Source organism: Neoarius graeffei, chromosome 2, assembly GCF_027579695.1.
Source record: "Neoarius graeffei isolate fNeoGra1 chromosome 2, fNeoGra1.pri, whole genome shotgun sequence".
NCBI lineage: Eukaryota > Metazoa > Chordata > Actinopteri > Siluriformes > Ariidae > Neoarius > Neoarius graeffei.
The window spans coordinates 58,194,753-58,215,625 of record NC_083570.1 but is presented as its reverse complement, the minus strand read 5'-3'; the positions used below and the strand labels follow the sequence as shown (position 1 = coordinate 58,215,625).

Genomic DNA, 20,873 nt, shown 5'->3' with positions numbered 1-20,873 from the left:
TGAGAAGAAGAAAGACCTGGGCAGCTGCAAGACAGTTATTTATTGCAAATACTGTAAGGAGGCATCCTGATTTTCACAACACCCCTAGTGGTTAGGAGAGGTGAAATTGAACACTGACTAATTTAAAATGGAAGTTTCAGTGTTTCTTATTACAACATGCTCTGCTGATGCTCCCTTTTCTGATAAACCTATAAGAAAAAAAATTAAATTTAATCCCACAGCTTGGTATAATACAGCAGCTAAAGCTTAAAGCAAAGCTAAAGGAAAACAAAACCACCCCACCTTGTATAGCAAGTCACTATTAGGACCATGACAGCAACACCTCCCACCATGGTCATCACTGCAGCAGCGATGGAGGTGGCAGAATGTGTAGTGGACTCTGGAAAAAGATGTAAACTAGCTAAAATGAAGCTGCAGTACTAAAAAGTATGTACCTCCACAAGTGTTACATATAAAATCTTTTTCCGGTTTTCTTTCATCATAGACCGTGCAAACCTGTACAAATGAAGGAACCTGGTGTGTTGTGGCACAGTAGGTTTGGTGGACAGACAGGCCCACTGAAGCACTCATCTATATCTGAGACAAAACCAAGAGATGGCTACTACCCTTGCATTTTTTTAATGTTTCAGCTAAATCTCACCTGAACAAACTGAAAACATTAATATAAAGAAACATCCTAACATACACAAACAAACCTTGGCAGGTGGGTGGGTTTGGAGTCCACAGGCGTGTATTTGGATCACAGGTGATGTGGGTGGCCCCACGAAGCAAATAACCAGAAGGACACTGGTACAGCACTGCTGAATTGCACATCACAGAGAAACCCACTTTCAGCCGAGGAATGGAGCCACACACTGGGTCTGAAGAAACAATGGGGAGAAAAGGATTTTATAGTTGTAGTTAGAAGTTTACATCCACTTGTCATGGACATAGCAATATTGGGGTTTCAGGGATTTCTTTGCAGGATTCTTTTAGTTTTTCTGGGGAAGAAGGATTGTACAACATCTACCTTTAACAGAAAAACAACCACCAAGAATTTGGTGCACAAGTTTTAATTTATTTTGGGTTTTCTGAAATCAACACATGATCTAAATTATACATACAGCACACCTAATATTTGGTTAAATGTCCCTTAGCAAGTTTCACCCTGACCAGACACTTTTGGTAGCCATCAACGAGCTTCTGGGAGAATTCTGGTTGGCTATTTGTCCACTGTTCTTAGCAGAATTGGTCAAGTTCTATTAAATTTGTTGATTTCCTGGCACACACCCTATATTTTTGATAGGATTGAGTTCAGGACTTTGGGAAGGCCATTCCAAAAGCTTAATGTTAGCCTGCTAAGTTCATCCATTCCACAACCAACTTTGATGTGTTTGCAGGTCATTGTCCTGTTGGAACACCCAACTGTGTCCAAGTTTCAACCATCTAACTGATGGCTTGAGGTTATGCTGAAGAATTGTGAGGTAGTCCTTCATTATTCCATTCACTTTGTTTAACCATGCTTAACAGTTGGTACAGTATTCTTGGGGTTGAGTGCCTCACCTTTACTCCTCCAAACATATTTCCGGTCATTATGGCCAAACAACTCAATCTTTGTCTCATCTGGCCATAAAACTTTCCTCCAGAAGGCTTTTCCTTTGTCCATGAGGTCAGTAGCAGACTTTAGTTAAGCTTGAAGGTGTTGACTTTGAAGCAGGGGCTTCTTTCTTGGACGGCAGCCTTTCAGTCCATGACTATGTAAAACTTGCTTGAGTGTAGACAGGGACACTGGTGTTCCAGCAGCTTCCAGTTCATGGCAGGCCTGTGCTCTGGTGGTTCCTGACCATCTAAACTGATTTTCTTTCAGCTGAGGGTGACAGTATGGGTCTTCTTCCAACTCTTAGCAAAGTGTCTCCACTTCCCAATAATGTGTACTTGTCAAACAAACCCTTTTTATGTTGGCACAGAGAAGCTACCAGCTGTAGTCTATCATGATCACTAACAGGAAGATGAGAAGAATTGGCAAATTAAGACATTTTGGAACTTTCACCACCACTGAATTAATATTTGTGTGTGTGGGTGTATATTTTTGCCCCGTATGTATAATTCTGACCCTGTATTGATTTCAGAAAACCCAAAATAAATTAAAACTTGTGCGCCAAATTCTTGTTTTTTTCTATTAAAGATGTTGTACAATTATTCTTCCCCAGAAAAAGAACAGTTCAAAGAAATCACTGAAAGCCCAATATTAGCATGGCATTCATGTCCATGATGAGTGTATGTAAATGTACCTTTTATTAGGAAAACTACGCTAATACTGTACTGTGTAGGGCCTCCCTTTGCACTCAAAACGGCCCAAATTCTTTCTGGCATGGATTCCACAGTCTATTGAATTCAGATCCGGTGACTGGTAAGGCCACTGAAGAACACTGAACTATTTGTCATGTTCATAAAAAAAAAGTTTGAGACAACCTTTGCTTTGTGACATGCATTTTCTCCATTAATAGATGAGTAAATTTTGGCCATGAAGGGATGCACATGGTGTGTGAAATTCTCAGGAGATCAGCAGTTTCTGAAATACTCAAAGCAGTCTATCTGGTACCAACATCCATGCCACATATACATTTGAGATCATTTTTGTATCAATGGCTATCTGTGACTGTAATTCTCTATGCATTACAATGAAGAGTACACACTTTTTTTTTTCCTCCTACCAGTGTCTGGCTCCTTCCATGCAGAGAGATTAAAGTGTGTGATGTTTGTGTGTGCGCAGGGTAGCAGCTGGTCAGGGTGGTCTGTCCGTACAAATGGGTCTGAGGGCACCAGGCAGATGTGCGTGTTGTCACAAATAATGCGAGAGAGAGATACTGTACGCAGTGAGCTTCTCTGAGAAGTGCTGAACACACCCTCTCGCTCCCACCAGAACCTCACGGAGTCAGACAGACAGATATGGCCATTCAGTCAATTTATTCATTTATCCATACATTATACTGTACATTTGTCCTGCAAATTCTAAACAGGGTCTTTGTTTTTATATTTACTGTATCCACTCCAGGATTATTTTATTTGACAGCTAAAACTTAGAAAAATTAGAAATGATCAATAACTACAGACTTACCTGTCTCCATCTCTGAGTGCACGGAACTGTTTGGCTATCAGGCAGGCTAACAGAGGCCCAACTCTCCCACCAGGCAGTGCAGGCTCTGAGATAGCACCTACCCACACATCAATATTCCAGACAGTACCATACAGAGCAAGCAGCTTACGCACCAAGCCTCCGTTCTCCAGAATCTCTATTAAATCAGATTCATTTGCAGGGACAGAGAGACCACAAAACTCTCGCCATGCCCCGTAACCTTCGTATAGAGACAGATGGAAGAAGGACTGAGAGATAAACAGGTCATACTCACTATTTGTTGAACAAGATGTGTCTTAAAAAGGGGCCTATATGTATGTATACAGTGGTGCTCGAAAGTTTGTGAACCCTTTAGAATTTTCTATATTTCTGCATAAATATGACCCAAAACATCATCAGATTTTTACACAAGTCCTAAAAGTAGATAAAGAGAACCCAGTTAAACAAATGAGACAAAAATATTATATTTATTTATTGAGGAAAATGATCCAATATTACATATCTGTGAGTGGCAAAAGTATGTGAACCTCTAGGATTAGCAGTTAATTTGAAGGTGAAATTCGAGTCTGGTGTCTTCAATCAATGGGATGACAGTCAGGTGTGAGTGGGCACCCTGTTTTACAACCCCGATTCCAAAAAAGTTGGGACAAAGTACAAATTGTAAATAAAAACGGAATGCAATAATTTACAAATCTCAAAAACTGATATTATATTCACAATAGAACATAGACAACATATCAAACGTCGAAAGTGAGACATTTTGAAATTTCATGCCAAATATTGGCTCATTTGAAATTTCATGACAGCAACACATCTCAAAAAAGTTGGGACAGGGGCAATAAGAGGCTGGAAAAGTTAAAGGTACAAAAAAGGAACAGCTGGAGGACCAAATTACAACTCATCAGGTCAATTGGCAATAGGTCATTAACATAACTGGGTATAAAAAGAGCATCTTGGAGTGGCAGCGGCTCTCAGAAGTAAAGATGGGAAGAGGATCACCAATCCCCCTAATTCTGCGCCGACAAATAGTGGAGCAATATCAGAAAGGAGTTTGACAGTGTAAAATTGTAAAGAGTTTGAACATATCATCATCTACAGTGCATAATATCATCAAAAGATTCAGAGAATCTGGAAGAATCTCTGTGCATAAGGGTCAAGGCCGGAAAACCATACTGGGTGCCCGTGATCTTCGGGTTCTTAGACGGCACTGCATCACATACAGGCATGCTTCTGTATTGGAAATCACAAAATGGGCTCTGGAATATTTCCAGAGAACATTATCTGTGAACACAATTCACCGTGCCATCCGCCGTTGCCAACTAAAACTCTATAGTTCAAAGAAGAAGCCGTATCTAAACATGATCCAGAAGCACAGACATCTTCTCTGGGCCAAGGCTCATTTAAAATGGACTGTGGCAAATTGGAAAACTGTTCTGTGGTCAAACGAATCAAAATTTGAAGTTCTTTATGGAAATCAGGGATGCCGTGTCATTCGGACTAAAGAGGAGAAGGACGACCCAAGTTGTTATCAGCGCTCAGTTCAGAAGCCTGCATCTCTGATGGTATGGGGTTGCATTAGTGCGTGTGGCATGGGCAGCTTACACATCTGGAAAGACACTATCAATGCTGAAAGGTATATCCAGGTTCTAGAGCAACATATGCTCCCATCCAGACGATGTCTCTTTCAGGGAAGACCTTGCATTTTCCAACATGACAATGCCAAACCACACACTGCATCAATTACAGCATCGTGGCTGCATAGAAGAAGGGTCCGGGTACTGAACTGGCCAGCCTGCAGTCCAGATCTTTCACCCATAGAAAACATTTGGCGCATCATAAAACGGAAGATATGACAAAAAAGACCGAAGACAGTTGAGCAACTAGAATCCTACATTAGACAAGAACGGGTTAACATTCCTATCCCTAAACTTGAGCAACTTGTCTCCTCAGTCCCCGGACGTTTACAGACTGTTGTAAAGAGAAAAGGGGATGTCTCACAGTGGTAAACATGGCCTTGTCCCAACTTTTTTGAGATGTGTTGTCATGAAATTTAAAATCACCTAATTTTTCTCTTTAAATGATACATTTTCCCAGTTTAAACATTTGGTATGTCATCTATGTTCTATTCTGAATAAAATATGGAATTTTGAAACTTCCACATCATTGCATTCCGTTTTTATTTACAATTTGTACTTTGTCCCAACTTTTTTGGAATCGGGGTTGTATTTAAAGAACAGGGATCTATCAAAGTCTGATCTTCACAACACGTGTTTGTGGAAGTGTATAATGGTACGAACAAAAGAGGTTTCCGAGGACCTCAGAAAAAGCATTGTTGATGCTCATCAGGCTGGAAAAGGTTACAAAACCATCTCTAAAGAGTTTGGACTCCACCAATCCACAGTCAGACAGATTGTGTACAAATGGAGGAAATTCAAGACCATTGTTGCACCTCCCCAGGAGTGGTTGACCAATAAAGATCACTCCAAGAGCAAGGCGTGCAATTGTCGGCGAGGTCACAAAGGACCCCAGGGTAACTTCTAATCAACTGAAGGCCTCTCTCACATTGGCTAATGTTAATGTTCATGAGTCCACTGTCAGGAGAACACTGAACAACAATGGTGTGCATGGCAGGGTTGTAAGGAGAAAGCCACTGCTCTCCAAAAAGAACATTGCTGCTCATCTGCAGTTTGCTAAAGATCATGTGGACAAGCCAGAAGGCTATTGGAAAAATGTTTTGTGGATGGATGAGACCAAAATAAGACTTTTTGGTTTTAATGAGAAGCGTCATGTTTGGAGAAAGGAAAACATTGCATTCTAAGAACCTTATCCCATCTGTGAAACATGGTGGTGGTAGTATCATGGTTTGGGCCTGTTTTGCTGCATCTGGGCCAGGACGGCTTGCCATCATTGATGGAACAATTAATTCTGAATTATACCAGCGAATTCTAAAGGAAAATGTCAGGACATCTGTCCATGAACTGAATCTCAAGAGAAGGTGGGTCATGCAGCAAGACAACGACCCTAAGCACACAAGTCGTTCTACCAAAGAATGGTTAAAGAAGAATAAAGTTAATGTTTTGGAATGGCCAAGTCAAAGTCCTGACCTTAATCTAATCGAAATGTTGTGGAAGGACCTGAAGCGAGCAGTTCATGTGAGGAAACCCACCAACATCCCAGAGCTGAAGCTGTTCTGTCCGGAGGAATGGGCTAAAATTCCTCCAAGCCGGTGTGCAGGACTGATCAACAGTTACCGGAAACATTTAGTTGCATTTATTGCTGCACAAGGGGGTCACACCAGATACTGAGAGCAAAGGTTCACATACTTTTGCCACTCACAGATATGTAATATTGGATCATTTTCCTCAATAAATAAATGACCAAGTATAATATTTTTGTCTCATTTGTTTAACTGGGTTCTCTTTATCTACTTTTAGGACTTGTGTGAAAATCTGATGATGTTTTAGGTCATATTTATGCAGAAATATAGAAAATTCGAAAGGGTTCACAAAAATAAAAGGATCAGCACTGATACAGTATAAAACTTAATCTTAAATTTCTACTTGAACTTTGCTGTCATGTGAAAACTACATGTTGAAAAATAATGAGGGTGAAGACAGTACCAGGCAGGCCGTGATCACGTCCCCTCTGCAAGTTTAGTGCCCCGAGGTCCAACGGCAGCCCACCGTGAGCCTGGAACAGTCTCTCAGTCAACTCCTCCACCATCATCTGCTCAGGAGCCTGGAGCTTGGCTGGGGACAACAACAAACCCCGCAGCACTGGATCAATACCACCTACAGATACAGAGAATACGAAATATATCAACACAGAACAGCTTTCTATGGTTTGTAGTATCATATCAGTATCTTACCACCCAATGTCAACTTTAAACATTATTTAAACACTGTAATGTTAAATGATACAACACTACAGCAGCAGTATTAAATATGCTTTAAATGATTAGTTTGCATTTTTCTAGGGAAACTAGAAAAAGACTACAATTTAGCATTTTTAAGATAATCACTTGATTCTTAACCCCTTCAATGCTCTTGGACAAGTCACGTCATGAAATCTTTTACCACTGTGCCTTATGACGTACGCTACTTGTAATAAACACCTCCTTTTATGAACCTTACATGGCACATTACTTTTACTTCACAGTGGCACATATGAATTACAGTCAATGCCTAAAACATTCTTCCATCATAAGACACAGCGGTAAAAGGTTTCATGACGTACGTGACTCATCCAAGGGCACTGAAGGGGTTAAATAACAAAAAAACACACCATAGTCTTGCTGTTGTACTATACTGCTTTCACACAGTGGAAATACCATTTTCATTTTCAGATTTATTTCAGTAAAGTAAATAAAACTGAACAGTATTTCAAGCAATGTGCCAAATGTGGATGTAGTTATCTGTGGTACACTGTATGGCCAAAAGTGTGTGGACACCTGACCATCACTCCCATACAGTATGTGCTTGTTGAACATTCCATTTTGCTGTTATAATAACCCCCACTCTTCTGGGAAGGCTTTCCACTAGATTTTGGAGCATGGCTGTGGGGATCTGCCCCTTCACCTACAAGAGCATTAGTGATGTGGGACAAGAAGGCCTGGGCTGCAGTCTGCGTTCCCAAAGGTTCATCCCAAAGGTGTTCAGTGGGGTTGAAGTCAGGGTTCTGTGCAAGCTACTCACAATTTTCCAATTCCAAACTTGGCAAACCATGTTTTTATGGTTCTTGCTTTGTGCACAGGGATGCTGTCATGCCGGAACAGGTTTGGGCATCTTGGTTTCAGTGAAGGGAAACTGTAATGCTACAGCGTACAAAGACATTTTACACAATTGTGTGCTTTGAACTTTGTGGCAAAAGTTTGGGGAAGGAACGCGTATGGGTGTGACGGTCAGAGACACAAAAAGACTAAATTTGTGTATGTTTGTAAGTATTGTAAGCCAGAGTGTGTGTTTTTTCTTGTTTCCTTGAACCTTCTTCTACCACCCTCCAGGAGGCAAACAGTGAGTGGTGTAAAGGCAGTGGTGGATGTTTAGGGTCAAGCTTATATCCAGGTCCGAGTCGGTTCACTATGGGCTGTACGGTCACATGGGCGAAACGGAAGGCAGCAGTGGAGAAACCGTTGGTAATGCTGGGGTCAACCTCAGGGTCATAACCCTGATAGGGGGCCATTAGTTCGGCATATGCTCTGTGCCCCAGGACATGTGGCAAGTAGTAATCCCATGTCAGGACCTGAGATGGCAGTGAATAGAAATTTCCAGTTCTCAGCCAGATTGCACTCAAATCTGATACAAATTTGGTGTAATTACAAATATTTTTCTTTAACCTGATGGACAGCTCCAAGGATTTTTCTGGCTTCTTGGTACAGTGTATCTGGGCTCCAGTGGGGGTTGAGTATGTGTAGCTCCTTGGCTAATCGATTATGCTCTCTCAGAAACAGTGTGTGGAGAGCAATCATCCCCAAGTGCTCATTAGCCCGAGAATCACCTGAAAGACACACACACACACACACACCAGAGGAGGACACAGTGATCTAAAGCATGTTTGCCAGTGATGCACTCAACTAGTAAGCACTGATGTAAGTGTTTAGTAAGAGGCCACAATCTAACTGTTTGCTATAGAATAAGGTGGTGTTTACATTAGACCGTATCCGTCTCATTTTCGTCGCGGATGCACTGTCCGTGCACATTAAAACGCTGGGAAACGACTCCACAGGCGGAACAACTTGAATCTGCCAGGTAAGTGGACCAGTACTTGGCTTTAATTCCAAGTTAAGAAGAAGAAGAAACCTTTATTTGGTCACATGCACACTTCAAGCACAGTGAAATTCATCCTCTGCATTTAACCCATCTGAAGCAGTGAACACACACGCACACACCCAGAGCAGTAGGCAGCCACACTACAGTGCCCGGGGAGCAGTCAGGGGTTAGGTACCTTGCTCAAGGGCACCTCAGCCCAAGGCCGCCCCATGTCAACCTAACCTGCATGTCTTTGGGGGAAACCGGAGCACCTGGAGGAAACCCACGCAGACACGGGGAGAACATGCAAACTCCACACAGAAAGGCCCTCGCTGGCCGCTGGGCTCAAACCCAGAACCTTCTTGCTGTGAGGTGACAGTGCTAACCACTACACCACCGTGCCCCACCGTTGTCATCTCAGTTGTTATCCCAGTCAAGCTCAAGATGTTACTGAAGGTCTAGACGTCTCAGTAACATGTAGCAGAGTGAGCCTTTTTTAAGGATACTGAAAAGAAGACCATCATAAATAATAAATAAAAGAAATCAATCTGAATGTGACCGTCACAGACTTAAAATGGACTAATATGGCCCAGTTTTAGTCAGTCCTAAACATGGATGTCCATGGCTGTCACTGGTCAGGTGGTTTGTGCTTGGTTGGTTTAGAATGAATTTTAGAAATCTACACGTATATAGTCCTGAATCTGAGCCGACATGATATTCATGACCTGTGCAAAGAATCATACAAACTTTTTTTTCAATTAAGAACCACTTTTATCATGACTAATGACATCCATTAAACTAAATACAGCTTTAAAAAAGGAGCTCAAAATGCACAACAGACTCATACAAATCCCTGTCCATCATGACTTACCTGCCAGATAGCAGAAGGTCAAGTTGCCCATAGACGTTGTGTTCTTTCCTGTGTTGGAGCCTTGGCGTGGTGCACATGGGTCCAGTTGTTTGCGGGGCAAGTAGGGCAGGTAGGCGAGTCCCTGGTCTGAATGCAGGTGATTGTGAGTGAGGAGGCCAAGAGGAGAGGACAGATTACGCAGAGACTGAGCGAGTGCATCTGAACTGCCATACACCATATTGGCGTCTACGAAGGCTGTGATGGCGTTCAGCTGCTCCCGGTGACGGCACACGACAGAGGCGTCTACACAGCTGGGAGCCGAACGGAAAAATGGCATGCACCTCTGAACACCACGACGAGGGTCCGAGAAAGGGATCTGAGTGCGAGACAGAAACAAAGAGAGAGAGAAAGGAGGAAGTACAAGACAGAGAAAGATGAAGATTTTATTATTGCCTTTGTAAAGCAATGTCCATAGGGTCCAAAACATTTAAAATTTGTAAATGCATCTGTCAAAAATTTGCACAAATTTTACCCAGTTGATAAATATTTCAGAAAACGATACAAATTAATTACAGTGTTTGTTTAAGAAATTCTTGCATAAAAGGGAACTGTATTATTTTACCCCATTCGCAAATTGTTTGCTTAATTTTTCTTGTAATTGTTTTGACATAGACGTGTGTGTGGTGGCCTGGAAAACCCTTCATAAGTTGCTGCGGCTGAATTCCAACAAACAGAATGAAAATTGGGTTTGGACCAAAATTGTGGTTTTCTGCCTTAAGCATAATTTGGTTTAAAAACCATAAATATATTTCACCAACTCCACAGGGGGATATATATATACACCCACACCCACACTGTATATCCCTATGGAGTTGGTGAAATAGATAGATAGATAGATAGATAGATAGATAGATAGATAGATAGATAGATAGATAGATAGATAGATAGATAGATAGATAGATAGATAGAACTCCATATACTGTACATGGAGTTGGTGAAATATCTATCTATCTATCTATCTATCTATCTATCTATCTATCTATCTATCTATCTATCTATCTATCTATCATCCTGTGAAGAGCACGGTGGGTAAGGAACCAATCAGTGTGCTTAAATGATGTTGAAAATTGTGATTTCCTCACACAGTAGTTATCAGAATTTGATCAAGTTGCTGAAGTGCTCCATGCCGTAGAGAATGAACATTTGTGGTCAGATATCAGCTGTCAAAAATATCTGATGCTCTTGTGCTGCTGAGAATGAAATCTTTGAATGCAATTTCCTACTTTTCACTTTTGGAGATACCCAAACTTGAAAATGCTTTAAGTTCTGGTTGAGGTGCGTGCAAAGAGAAACCTATTTCAATTAAGCACTGTCTGTAGGTTTGAAAAAATACTGCAGAAATTTCAGTGTGCTAGTTGTTTGCTGACTGCTTTCATCGAACATTGTTTTCCATATGCTACTGCCAGGCACTCGCTCTCAGCAAACAAGAAGAAGTGATATTAGTGAAGAATTATGTAGTCTATATCAAATGTAGAACCAGGTGTGAAATTACTGTAAGACTTTTGTACCCACTCTATGTCTCGTGTGTGTGTGTGTGTGTGTGTGTGTGTGTGCATGCACTTGTATGGGGAAACATGGTGTGTCTCTGCTGCAGGTACGGATGCAGTCTGCGCCGGTCCTGAATGAGGCCGTGCTGGGGCTCTGAGGGGTCAGTGACAGATCATGGTCAATCCACTGTCCCCACTCAACCAGCAAGTGAGACAGAGACAAATCCAAAGAGATCTTCTCGTTCTGGGTGTACAGCACCTCCTGCGACACGATGCGAACCTACACCGAAGCCATCACAACCAAACAGTTCTTCAGTGGTCAAAAAAGGACTTGTAGACTATTAATTAATGAATAATGATAATTAGAATAATTTGTAAGAGTCAAATACAAGATGTCAAGATGTCTTTTTTTTTTTTTGCATTCACTGGGTGTTGGTTTTCAATAGATGGCTAGATAAAACAAAACATATTAATATTACATAAAATAATTGTTTCACATGTCCCAGGAAGGTATTTACAAAATTATATATATATATATATATATATATATATATATATATATATATATATATATATATGAGAGTCTAAATTACAATCTGATAATCCTATATAAGGTTTAGAAAACATAAAATTTCACATTTCAGTTGTTTTGCCATTAATCCATATACACTGATGCATGTAATATCTTCTTGTAACATGTTTTTAGACCCGTGAATTCTGGAACTCAGTTTAAAGGTTTATTGTGCATTACTATAAATAATTTTATCAGAAAATAATAATTTATGTTTACATACAACTGTGCAGGCTATATATTAATAATGCAAGTCTTACTGGAGGTAATGTAAAGTTATTGTAGGTGTGTTGGGGGTTCCAGCCTCTGGGTGTGCCGTGAAAATCTTCATATGCTGGTGGAAGCCACCGAGCATACGGAGTATTAGCTGCCCCCAGCAACGGATTCTGTCTGCAGAAAATTCAAAACTATTTCTTTTAACCTGCACATCACACAACTGTTGTTAAAGAGATCTCTATGTTTAAACCACAACTGCATATACACTCACTGACCACTTTAAAAGGAACACGTATTTTTAATTTGAGGCGACAGTGGTCATATAGTCACCGAAACCAGACAGTTGGACCAGACGATGCTTTTAGTAATCTGTAAATTGCCTAGTTACGGTGAGTCTGTGCCCACTGTCGCCTCAGATTTCTGTTCTTGGCTGATGGAACTGGAACCCGAAGTGAGCGTTTGCTGTTGGTTTGGAGTGTTGTGTGCTCTGTGATGCTTTTCTGCTCATGACAGTTGTAAAGAGTGGTTATTTGAGTGACTGTAGCCTTCCTGTCAGCTTGAACCAATCTGGGGTGGGTTTTCCAAAAGCATCGTAGCACAAAGATCATGGTTAAATGGTAGCATGAGCATCACAATGAATACTCTCTCCTAGTTAAGATGCTCTTAGCGTTAAGAGGATTTTGGGAAACACATCCCCTGACCTCTTTCATCAACAGGGCATTTCCACAGTTAGAACTGCTGCACACTAGATGTTTTGATTTTTACGCATTCTGTGTAAACTCTCGACTGCTGTGCATCAAAATTCCAGGACATTAGCAGCTTCTGAAATACTCCAACCAGCCCACCTGGTACCAACAAGACGTAAAGTCACAGAGATCACAATTTTTCCCCATTGTGATGTTTGATGTGAACATTAACTGAAACTCTAACTGCATGACTAATTAAGTGTACAGGTGTTTCTAATAAAGTGAATGGGCCAGTGAGTGTATAGCTGTTATTGCTGTTTGTTTTTTGTCTTTGGTGCTGCAATATTCAGTGAGTACCTGTTGTTGCAATGGCCTGTGATGGTGCGGTAGCGCTCTGAAAGGCAGTCACCTTTGCACACAGGTCTCTTGATCTCTGCTGAACACCCTGTAGCATCCAACAAAGTCTCCACGTCGTCCATGCTCAACAGCTCTAAAACACACACACACGATAGACTCACATGTGGGTCACAGTCACAGACAAAAACCAACCCTAACAGATTTTGATTCAGTGTGGAAGCAATACTGTATGCTGTGTGTGTGTATATATATATATATATATATATATATATATACATGCTGTAGCCATGAGACTGGACTGATGTCTGTAGATACTAAGACTAAGATGTACAGTACCAGTCAAAAGTTTGGATGCACCTTCTAATTCAATGTTTTTTCTTTATTTTTATTAATTAAAAGACACTTCATGTCTTAAAGTAATGATGGATGTTGTTTCTCTTTGCTTAGTTGAGCGCTTCTTGACATAATATGGATTACTACAGTTGTAGAATAATGCCGCTTTTCCACTACAAACGCGGCTGAGCCGTGCCGTGCCGTGCCGAGTCGAGCTGAGTCGAGCTGAGCGAGGCTGTTGGAGTTGCATTTCGACTACAACCGCGCTGAACCGTGCTGGCTGGAAGTGGGTGGACACATTGGGTGGAGTTAGCGAAAGTGGGTGGACGTCATGTGATGTCGTTAAGCAGCGCAAACAGTGACATCAGTGACAGTGGCGGAACAAGTCAGAGCCGGGCCGGGGGCGGGGCAAATGACCGGGCCCTTTATTAAAGCTTATCATAACATCATTTTAGGCTACAAAATGTCCGCAACTGCGGTGTTTACCAATTTCAACACTACCGGGTGCAACTATGTTATTTAGTACATCAAGTCCTTCAAACGAACATGTAACTCAGAAACAAAAAACATTAGGATACTGTACATGGCTCATAATAAAACATCAATAGCCTATACTGCGCACATTATTTGAAGGGCATACGAATGAGCGCTCAGAGGTTGCAACGGTGACAGGAAGAGTCAGAAATAAAAGGAGGGCGGTGCAAACCTCACTGAATGCACTGTGTTTACCAGTTTCAACACTACGGGGTGCAACTATGTTATTTAGTACATTAAGTCCTTCAAACGAACATGTAACTCAGAAACAAAAAAACATTAGGTGACATACTGTACATGGCTCATAATAAAACATCAATAGCCTACTGCGCGCATTATTTGAAGGGCATACGACGAGCCTTGCGCTCCGCGAACTCGTCCACGATGCTCTGTATGTCACTGATTCAGTGAGCTTTTAAGCGGTAGTCTCACGACCCGAATAGTAAACAATAAACATGGAGGACATGGAGTCGTTAGTGTTGCTGGTCTTGGTGCTGTGGCTTGTTGTCACCGACAACGCGGACAGATGCTGGCAAGAGCGTATAGATGAGGCGAGGCACATAAGGCTTCAGAAATTCTCGTAATTCGTAATTCTTCTCCTTCCGGGTTTGCGGTGTTTACAGATCCCAGCGCGCTCGCGGGGCGTGTGTGGGCATGTGAGGACACTCCTCCTCACCAATCAGTGCACAGGGGAGTGTCTGCTCACGCCCCCAGCCTCAGTCAGCACGGTTTGGCTCGCTTCAGCCTCACTCCAAAACCGTGCGAGTTTTAGGGGCTAAGCAGGGCTGAAGCGAGCTGAGTCGTGCTGGTTTTTGGTAGTCGAAACGCGAGCCGTGTCGGGCTGAAGTGAGCTGAAGCGAGCTGAAGTGAGCTGAAAAAGGGTAGTGGAAAAGGGCCATATGGCTATTTACTCTCGTGTTATTATTTGCTGTTTGACCTCGAATTGGGGCGGCACAGTGGTGTAGTGGTTAGCACTGTCGCCTCACAGCAAGAAGGTCCTGGGTTCGAGCCCAGTGTCCAATGGGGGTCTTTCTGTGTGGAGTTTGCATGTTCTCTCCGTGTCTGCGGGGGTTTCCTCCAACTGCTCCGGTTTCCCTTACAGTCCAAAGACATGCAGGTTAGGTTCTAAATTGACCGTAGGTGTGAGTGTGAATGTGAATGGTTGTTTGTCTCTATGTTTCAGCCCTGTGATGACCTGGCGACTTGTCCAGGATGTACCCCGCCTCTCGCCCATAGTCAGGTGGGATAGGCTCCAGCTTGCCTGCGACCCTGTAGAACAGGATAAGCGGCTACAGATAATGGACGGCTGGATCTCGAACTGATTAAGAAGGCATAAAATTGCACTAATTAACTTTTGACAAGGCACCTGTTAATTGAAAAGCATTCCAGGTGACCACCTCATGAAGCTGGTTAAGATAATATCAATAGTGTACTGTGGCAGCGGGGGCGTGGTCAAGCGTCGGTCTGTGAATGGAGGGCGGAGTCAGGGAAGGTAAGTGGCAGAATCACTGTACCTGACGGGAATTAATCTGTGTTTGTGTGTCTTCCCCAGTGACCGCGCCCTATAAGTGGAGAGGGAGAGCAGAGGAAGGGAGCTTTTCCCCAACCTGGACACTTGTGTGCGTGTGTTTGGGCGAGTGCAATGAGAAGCTGAAAAGCTAAAATAAAAGAGTTTTGTGAGAACTCAGTTCTGGCCTGCCATGCTTCTGTGCTCCACCCACCTTCAACGATTTCTACAGTGGTGCCGAAACCCGGGACGGAGTACAGAAGAGAACAGCCTCATGGAGTCCTCCCCCTTCAAGGACCTGATCCATGCCCTCGCCACGGCCCAACAGAGCCAGCACCAGGCGCTGGTCACCCTCTGGAAGGAGCAGGAACAATGGTTTGAAGCTCTGGTGCTGGCACAGCAGGAAGATCACCAGGCGTTCTGGCACCTGCTCGTGTCGGCGGGGTTCACCATCACTACCGCCGCGGACCCTCCCCACCTCACCCTAACGAAGATGGATCCGCATGATGACCCTGAAGCCTTCCTCACTCTTTTTGAGCAGGCAGCAGAGGCATGGGGTTGGCCGGGGGAACAGTGCGCCTCCTCCCCCTGCTAACGGGCGAGGCGCAGCTGGCCGTGCTACAGCTCCCCACCGACAGCCGGCTGGTCTCCGCTGACCTCCGCAGGGCCGTCCTCCAATGTGTGGGGCGCACCCCGGAGCAGCAACGGCAGCACTTTCGCGCGCTGCGCCTGGAGGAGGTCGGCCAGCCGTTCGCGTTTGGCCAGCAACTCCGGGACGCCTGCCGGCGGTGGCTGAGGGCTGACAACCATGACGCCAAGGGAATCATCAACCTGGTGGCACTGGAACAATTCATTGCCCAACTTCCAGAAGGAACAGCGGAGTGGGTCCAGTGCCATCACCCGGCATCGCTGGATCAGGCCATCGAGCTGACGGAGGACCATATGGTGGCTGTTCTGACAGCAGGACAGTGTGTCTCCCCTCTCTTCTCTCTCTCTCTCTCTCTCCCCTTCTGTTCCTCGTCCTCGCCCCATTCCCCCACCGCGGAGGTGGGGGCCGGCTCCACCCCAGCCGGCCCACCGCACCCGCGGTGCCCTACCATTTCCTACTTCCGTGTCTGTGTCTTCCCCCCCTCAGGTGAGTGAGCTCCGGAACACTGGTGCAAAGGGAGAGCCTGGGTCGGTTTGCTGGCACTGCGGGGAGCCAGGGCACCTCCAGCATCAGTGCTCGGCGATGGAGGTGGGCGCGGTGGTCCGGATCCCTGACACGCCAGGGACCGCCCTCGATCGGACTGGAGCATATCGCATACCGGTGAGTATCCAAGGGGATACGCATCAGGCTTTGGTGGACTCCGGCTGTAATCAGACCTCAATCCACCAAAGCCTGGTGCAAGACGAGGCATTGGGGAGAGCACAATTGGTGAAGGTGTTGTGTGTGCATGGGGATGTTCATAACTACCCTTTAGTGTCGGTCCACATTCTATTTCGAGGGGAGAAATTTAGAGTAAAGGCGGCAGTTAATCCTCACCTTACCCACTTGATAATTTTGGGGACTGATTGGCCAGGATTTAGGGAATTAATGGCACATTTAGTGAAGAGTGGGGCCTGCCATAATTTAGCGGGGGGAGGTCCTGGTGTGGCATTGGCGGGAGCAGCTGTCACAGAGCCGTCTACGTCATCACCGCGTCAGAGTGAGGAGCAGCAGGCTCCTACTCCCTCTCCTGGGGAATCCCTCCTGAATTTCCCGTTAGAGCAGTCGTGAGATGAAACTCTGCGGCATGCATTTGACCAAGTGAGAGTAATCGATGGTCAAATGCTCCAGCCAAACACCACCCCGTCCTTCCCCTATTTCTCCATTATTAAGGATAGGTTATATCGAGTGACGCAGGACACTCAGACTAAGGAACTGATGACACAGCTTTTAATCCCAAAGAGCCGCCGGGAATTTATATTCCCGGTGGCTCACTTTAATCCCATGGCTGGACACTTGGGGCAGGATAAGACACTAGCCCGAATAATGGCCCGGTTCTATTGGCCAGGGATTCGTGGCGATGTCCATAGGTGGTGTATGGCGTGCCGCAAATGTCAGTTAGTAAATCCCGCGGCCATTCCAAAAGCGCCTTTGCGCCCTCTGCCATTAATCGAGACCCCGTTCGAAAGAATTGAGATGGATCTTGTTGGGCCAGTAGATCGGTCAACACAAGGATATTGCTTTATTTTAGTTCTGGTGGACTATGCGATGCGATATCCGGAAGCAGTGCCTCTTCGCAATATCTCAGCACGTAGTACTGCAGAAGCACTCTTCCGCATCATCTCCTGAGTCGGAATCCCCAAAGAGATTCTGACTGATCAAGGCACTATGTTTATGTCACGCACACTGCACAAACTGTATGGGTTACTGGGAATTAAGCCTATCCGCACCAGCGTTTATCACCCACAAACGGATGGCTTAGTCGAATGGTTCAATCGCAGTCTCAAGAACATAATTCAGCAATTTGTAAGCGAGGACGCACGCAACTGGGATAAATGGCTCGAGCCCTTGTTATTTGCAGTGCGAGAGGTCCCGCAAGCCTCCATGGGGTTCTCCCCGTTCAAATTATTACATGGGCGTAAGCCACGTGGCATTCTAGATGTGCTGCGTGAAAATTGGGAGGGGGGACCTTCAACAAGTAAAAATGAAAATTCAATACTTTATCGACCTGCGTGCCAAACTCCACACACTCACGCACCTAACCCAGGAGAATTTGCGGCAGGCCCAAGAGCGTCAAGTCCGTCTGTACGACAGGGGCACGCGACTGAGGGAATTCACACCGGAAGATAAAGTACTCGTGTTGTTGCCCACGTCGAGCTCCAAATTGATCGCCAGGTGGCAAGGACCCTTTGAGGTCACACGGCGAGTTGGGGACGTCGATTATGAGGTGAGGCGAACGGACAGGGGCGGGGCATTACAGATTTACCACTTCAATCTGTTAAAACTTTGGAACGAGGAGGTCCCTGTGGTGTTGGTGTCGGTGGTTCCAGAGAAGGCAGAGCTGGGGCCGGAGGTTCAAAAAGGAAAATTGACATCGCCCACCACTCCGGTCCCCTGTGGAGACCATCTCTCCCTGACCCAACTCACGGAGGTCGCCCAGTTACAGACAGAATTTTCTGATGTGTTCTCGCCCCTGCCCAGCCGCACCCACCTCATAGAACACCACATTGAGACGCCCCCGGGGGTAGTAGTGCGCAGCTGCCCTTACAGACTGCCCTAACACAAAAAAGGTAGTTTGGGAAGAACTTGAGGCCATGCTCAAAGTGGGCATCGTCAAGGAGTCCCACAGTGACTGGAGCAGCCCGGTAGTCTTAGTTCCCGAGGCCGATGGGTCGGTCCGGTTCTGTGTGGACTATAGAAAAGTCAATGCGGTGTCTAAATTTGACACGTACCCAATGCCTCGTATTTACGAGTTGCTCAATTGACTAGGCATGACTCGTTTTTATTCAACACTGAATTTGGCAAAGGGATATTGGCAGATCCCCTTGACTCTGCTATCCCGAGAGAAAACGGCCTTTTCCACACCGTTTGGCTTACACCAGTTCGTCACACTTCCTTTTGAGTTGTTTGGGGTGCCCGCTACGTTCCAGTGGTTTATGGATAGGGTCCTCCGCCCCCACGCCACCTATGCGGCCGCCTACTTGGATGACATTATTATTTCCAGTATTGACTGGCCGCGGCACTTAGAACACCTAAGGGCTGTCCTTAGGTCGCTGAGATGAGCGGGTCTCATAGCCAACCCGAAGAAGTGTGCGATTGGGTGGGTGGAAGTACGGTATCTGGGTTTCCACTTGGGCAATGGGCAGGTGCGTCCCCAAATTAATAAGACGGCAGCGATTGCGGCCTGCCCGAGGCCCAAGACCAAAAAGGGGGTGAGACAGTTCCTGGGGCTGGCTGGCTACTATCGTAGGTTTATACCTAATTATTCGGACGTCACCAGCCTGCTGACTGATCTCACTAAAAAGGGAGCACCAGATCTGGTCCAGTGGACGGAGCAATGCCAGCGGGCTTTCTCGGAGGTAAAGGCTGCACTGTGTGGGGGGCCACTGTTACACTCCCCTGACTTTTCTCTCCCCTTTATTTTGCAGACGGACGCGTCGGACAGAGGGCTGGGGGCTGTTCTGTCCCAGGAGGTGGAGGGGGAAGAATGCCCAGTGCTGTACATCAGCCACAAGCTGTCGGTGCGTGAGGGCAGGTACAGCACAATCAAAAAGGAATGCCTTGCCATCAAGTGGGCGGTCCTCGCCCTCCGCTACTACCTGCTGGGGTGCCCCTTCACCCTCTGTTTGGACCACATGCCCCTGCAGTGGCTCCACCGCATGAAGGATGCCAACGCGCGGCTCACCCGTTGGTATCTGGCACTCCAGCCGTTTAAGTTCGAGCTGGTCCACAGGCCGGGGGCGCAGATGGTCGTGGCAGATTTCCTCTCCCGTCAATGGGGGGGAGTCAGCTGCAGTCGGGCGGTGGGGGTATGTGGCAGCGGGGGCGTGGTCAAGCGTCGGTCTGTGAATGGAGGGCGGAGTCAGGAAGGTAAGTGGCAGAATCACTGCACCTGACGGAAATTAATCTGTGTTTGTGTGTCTTCCCCAGTGACTGAGCCCTATAAGTGGAGGGGGAGAGCAGAGGAAGGGAGCTCTTCCCCAACCTGGACACTTGTGTGTGTGTGTGTGTTCGGGCGAGTGCAATGAGAAGCTGAAAAGCTAAAATAAAAGAGTTTTGTGAGAACTCAGTTCTGGCCTGCCGTGCTTCTGTGCTCCACCCACCTTCAACTATTTCTACATGTACAAAGCGTCATCAAGGCAAACGGTGGCTACTGTGAAGAATCTAAAATGTGAAACATTTTGTTTTTTAACACTTGTTTCTTTACTGCATAATTCCATATATGTTTGATATGTTATTTCATAGTCTTGATGTCTTCAGTACTATAATGTAGAAAACAGTCAAAATACAGAGAAACCTATGAATGAGTAGGAGTGTCCAAACTTTTGACTGGTGCTGTATGTACTGTATTTGTGTTAATGTCTATACCAGTATGTTTAGGCTGATCCATAGTGTGTGTGTACACCATCTCTCTGATGACTTCCACAGTGTTATCCAGCAGCTCTGCTGCTCTGATATGTGCTCTAGTACCACTGCCAATCTGTTTAAACTGAGCCAGCAGGTCACTTGGACGAAAAGAACCTTCATTTACGGACATCTTCACTCTGCAAGAGACAGATGGAGTGAATCATGACAGTAACACATCAGAGTCTAACATTTTAAATATTATAATATATAATCACCACAATAATTTAACACAAGCGCTTTTATACTGTACTCTCTCTTCTGTAACTGACCTCTCATTAGTTCGTGCATAAGCAGCATCCGTAAGCTCTCTGGCTC

At 45.0% G+C, this 20,873-nt stretch overlaps 1 protein-coding gene across 9 annotated transcripts; it reads right to left on the bottom strand.

The window, feature by feature from the left end:
- Positions 1-25: 25 nt before the first annotated feature.
- Positions 26-20,590, bottom strand: epx (eosinophil peroxidase). 9 transcript variants are annotated; one of them, XM_060914533.1, is made up of 14 exons: positions 20,520-20,590; positions 13,090-13,222; positions 12,091-12,220; positions 11,333-11,539; positions 9,734-10,088; positions 8,451-8,611; positions 8,098-8,356; positions 6,736-6,906; positions 3,098-3,335; positions 2,676-2,905; positions 696-860; positions 496-576; positions 283-379; positions 26-188 (listed from the first exon to the last, which is right to left on the bottom strand). In XM_060914533.1, exons 1-14 carry the CDS (start codon positions 20,557-20,559, stop codon positions 137-139), a joined length of 2,319 nt encoding a protein of 772 aa, XP_060770516.1. In that variant the 5' UTR covers positions 20,560-20,590; the 3' UTR covers positions 26-136. The 9 variants fall into 9 exon arrangements, with proteins under 9 accessions (XP_060770516.1, XP_060770517.1, XP_060770518.1 ...); XM_060914534.1 differs by lacking the exon at positions 20,520-20,590 and adding an exon at positions 14,284-14,573; XM_060914535.1 differs by lacking the exon at positions 20,520-20,590 and adding an exon at positions 14,045-14,277.
- Between the last annotated feature and the right edge of the window lie 283 nt (positions 20,591-20,873).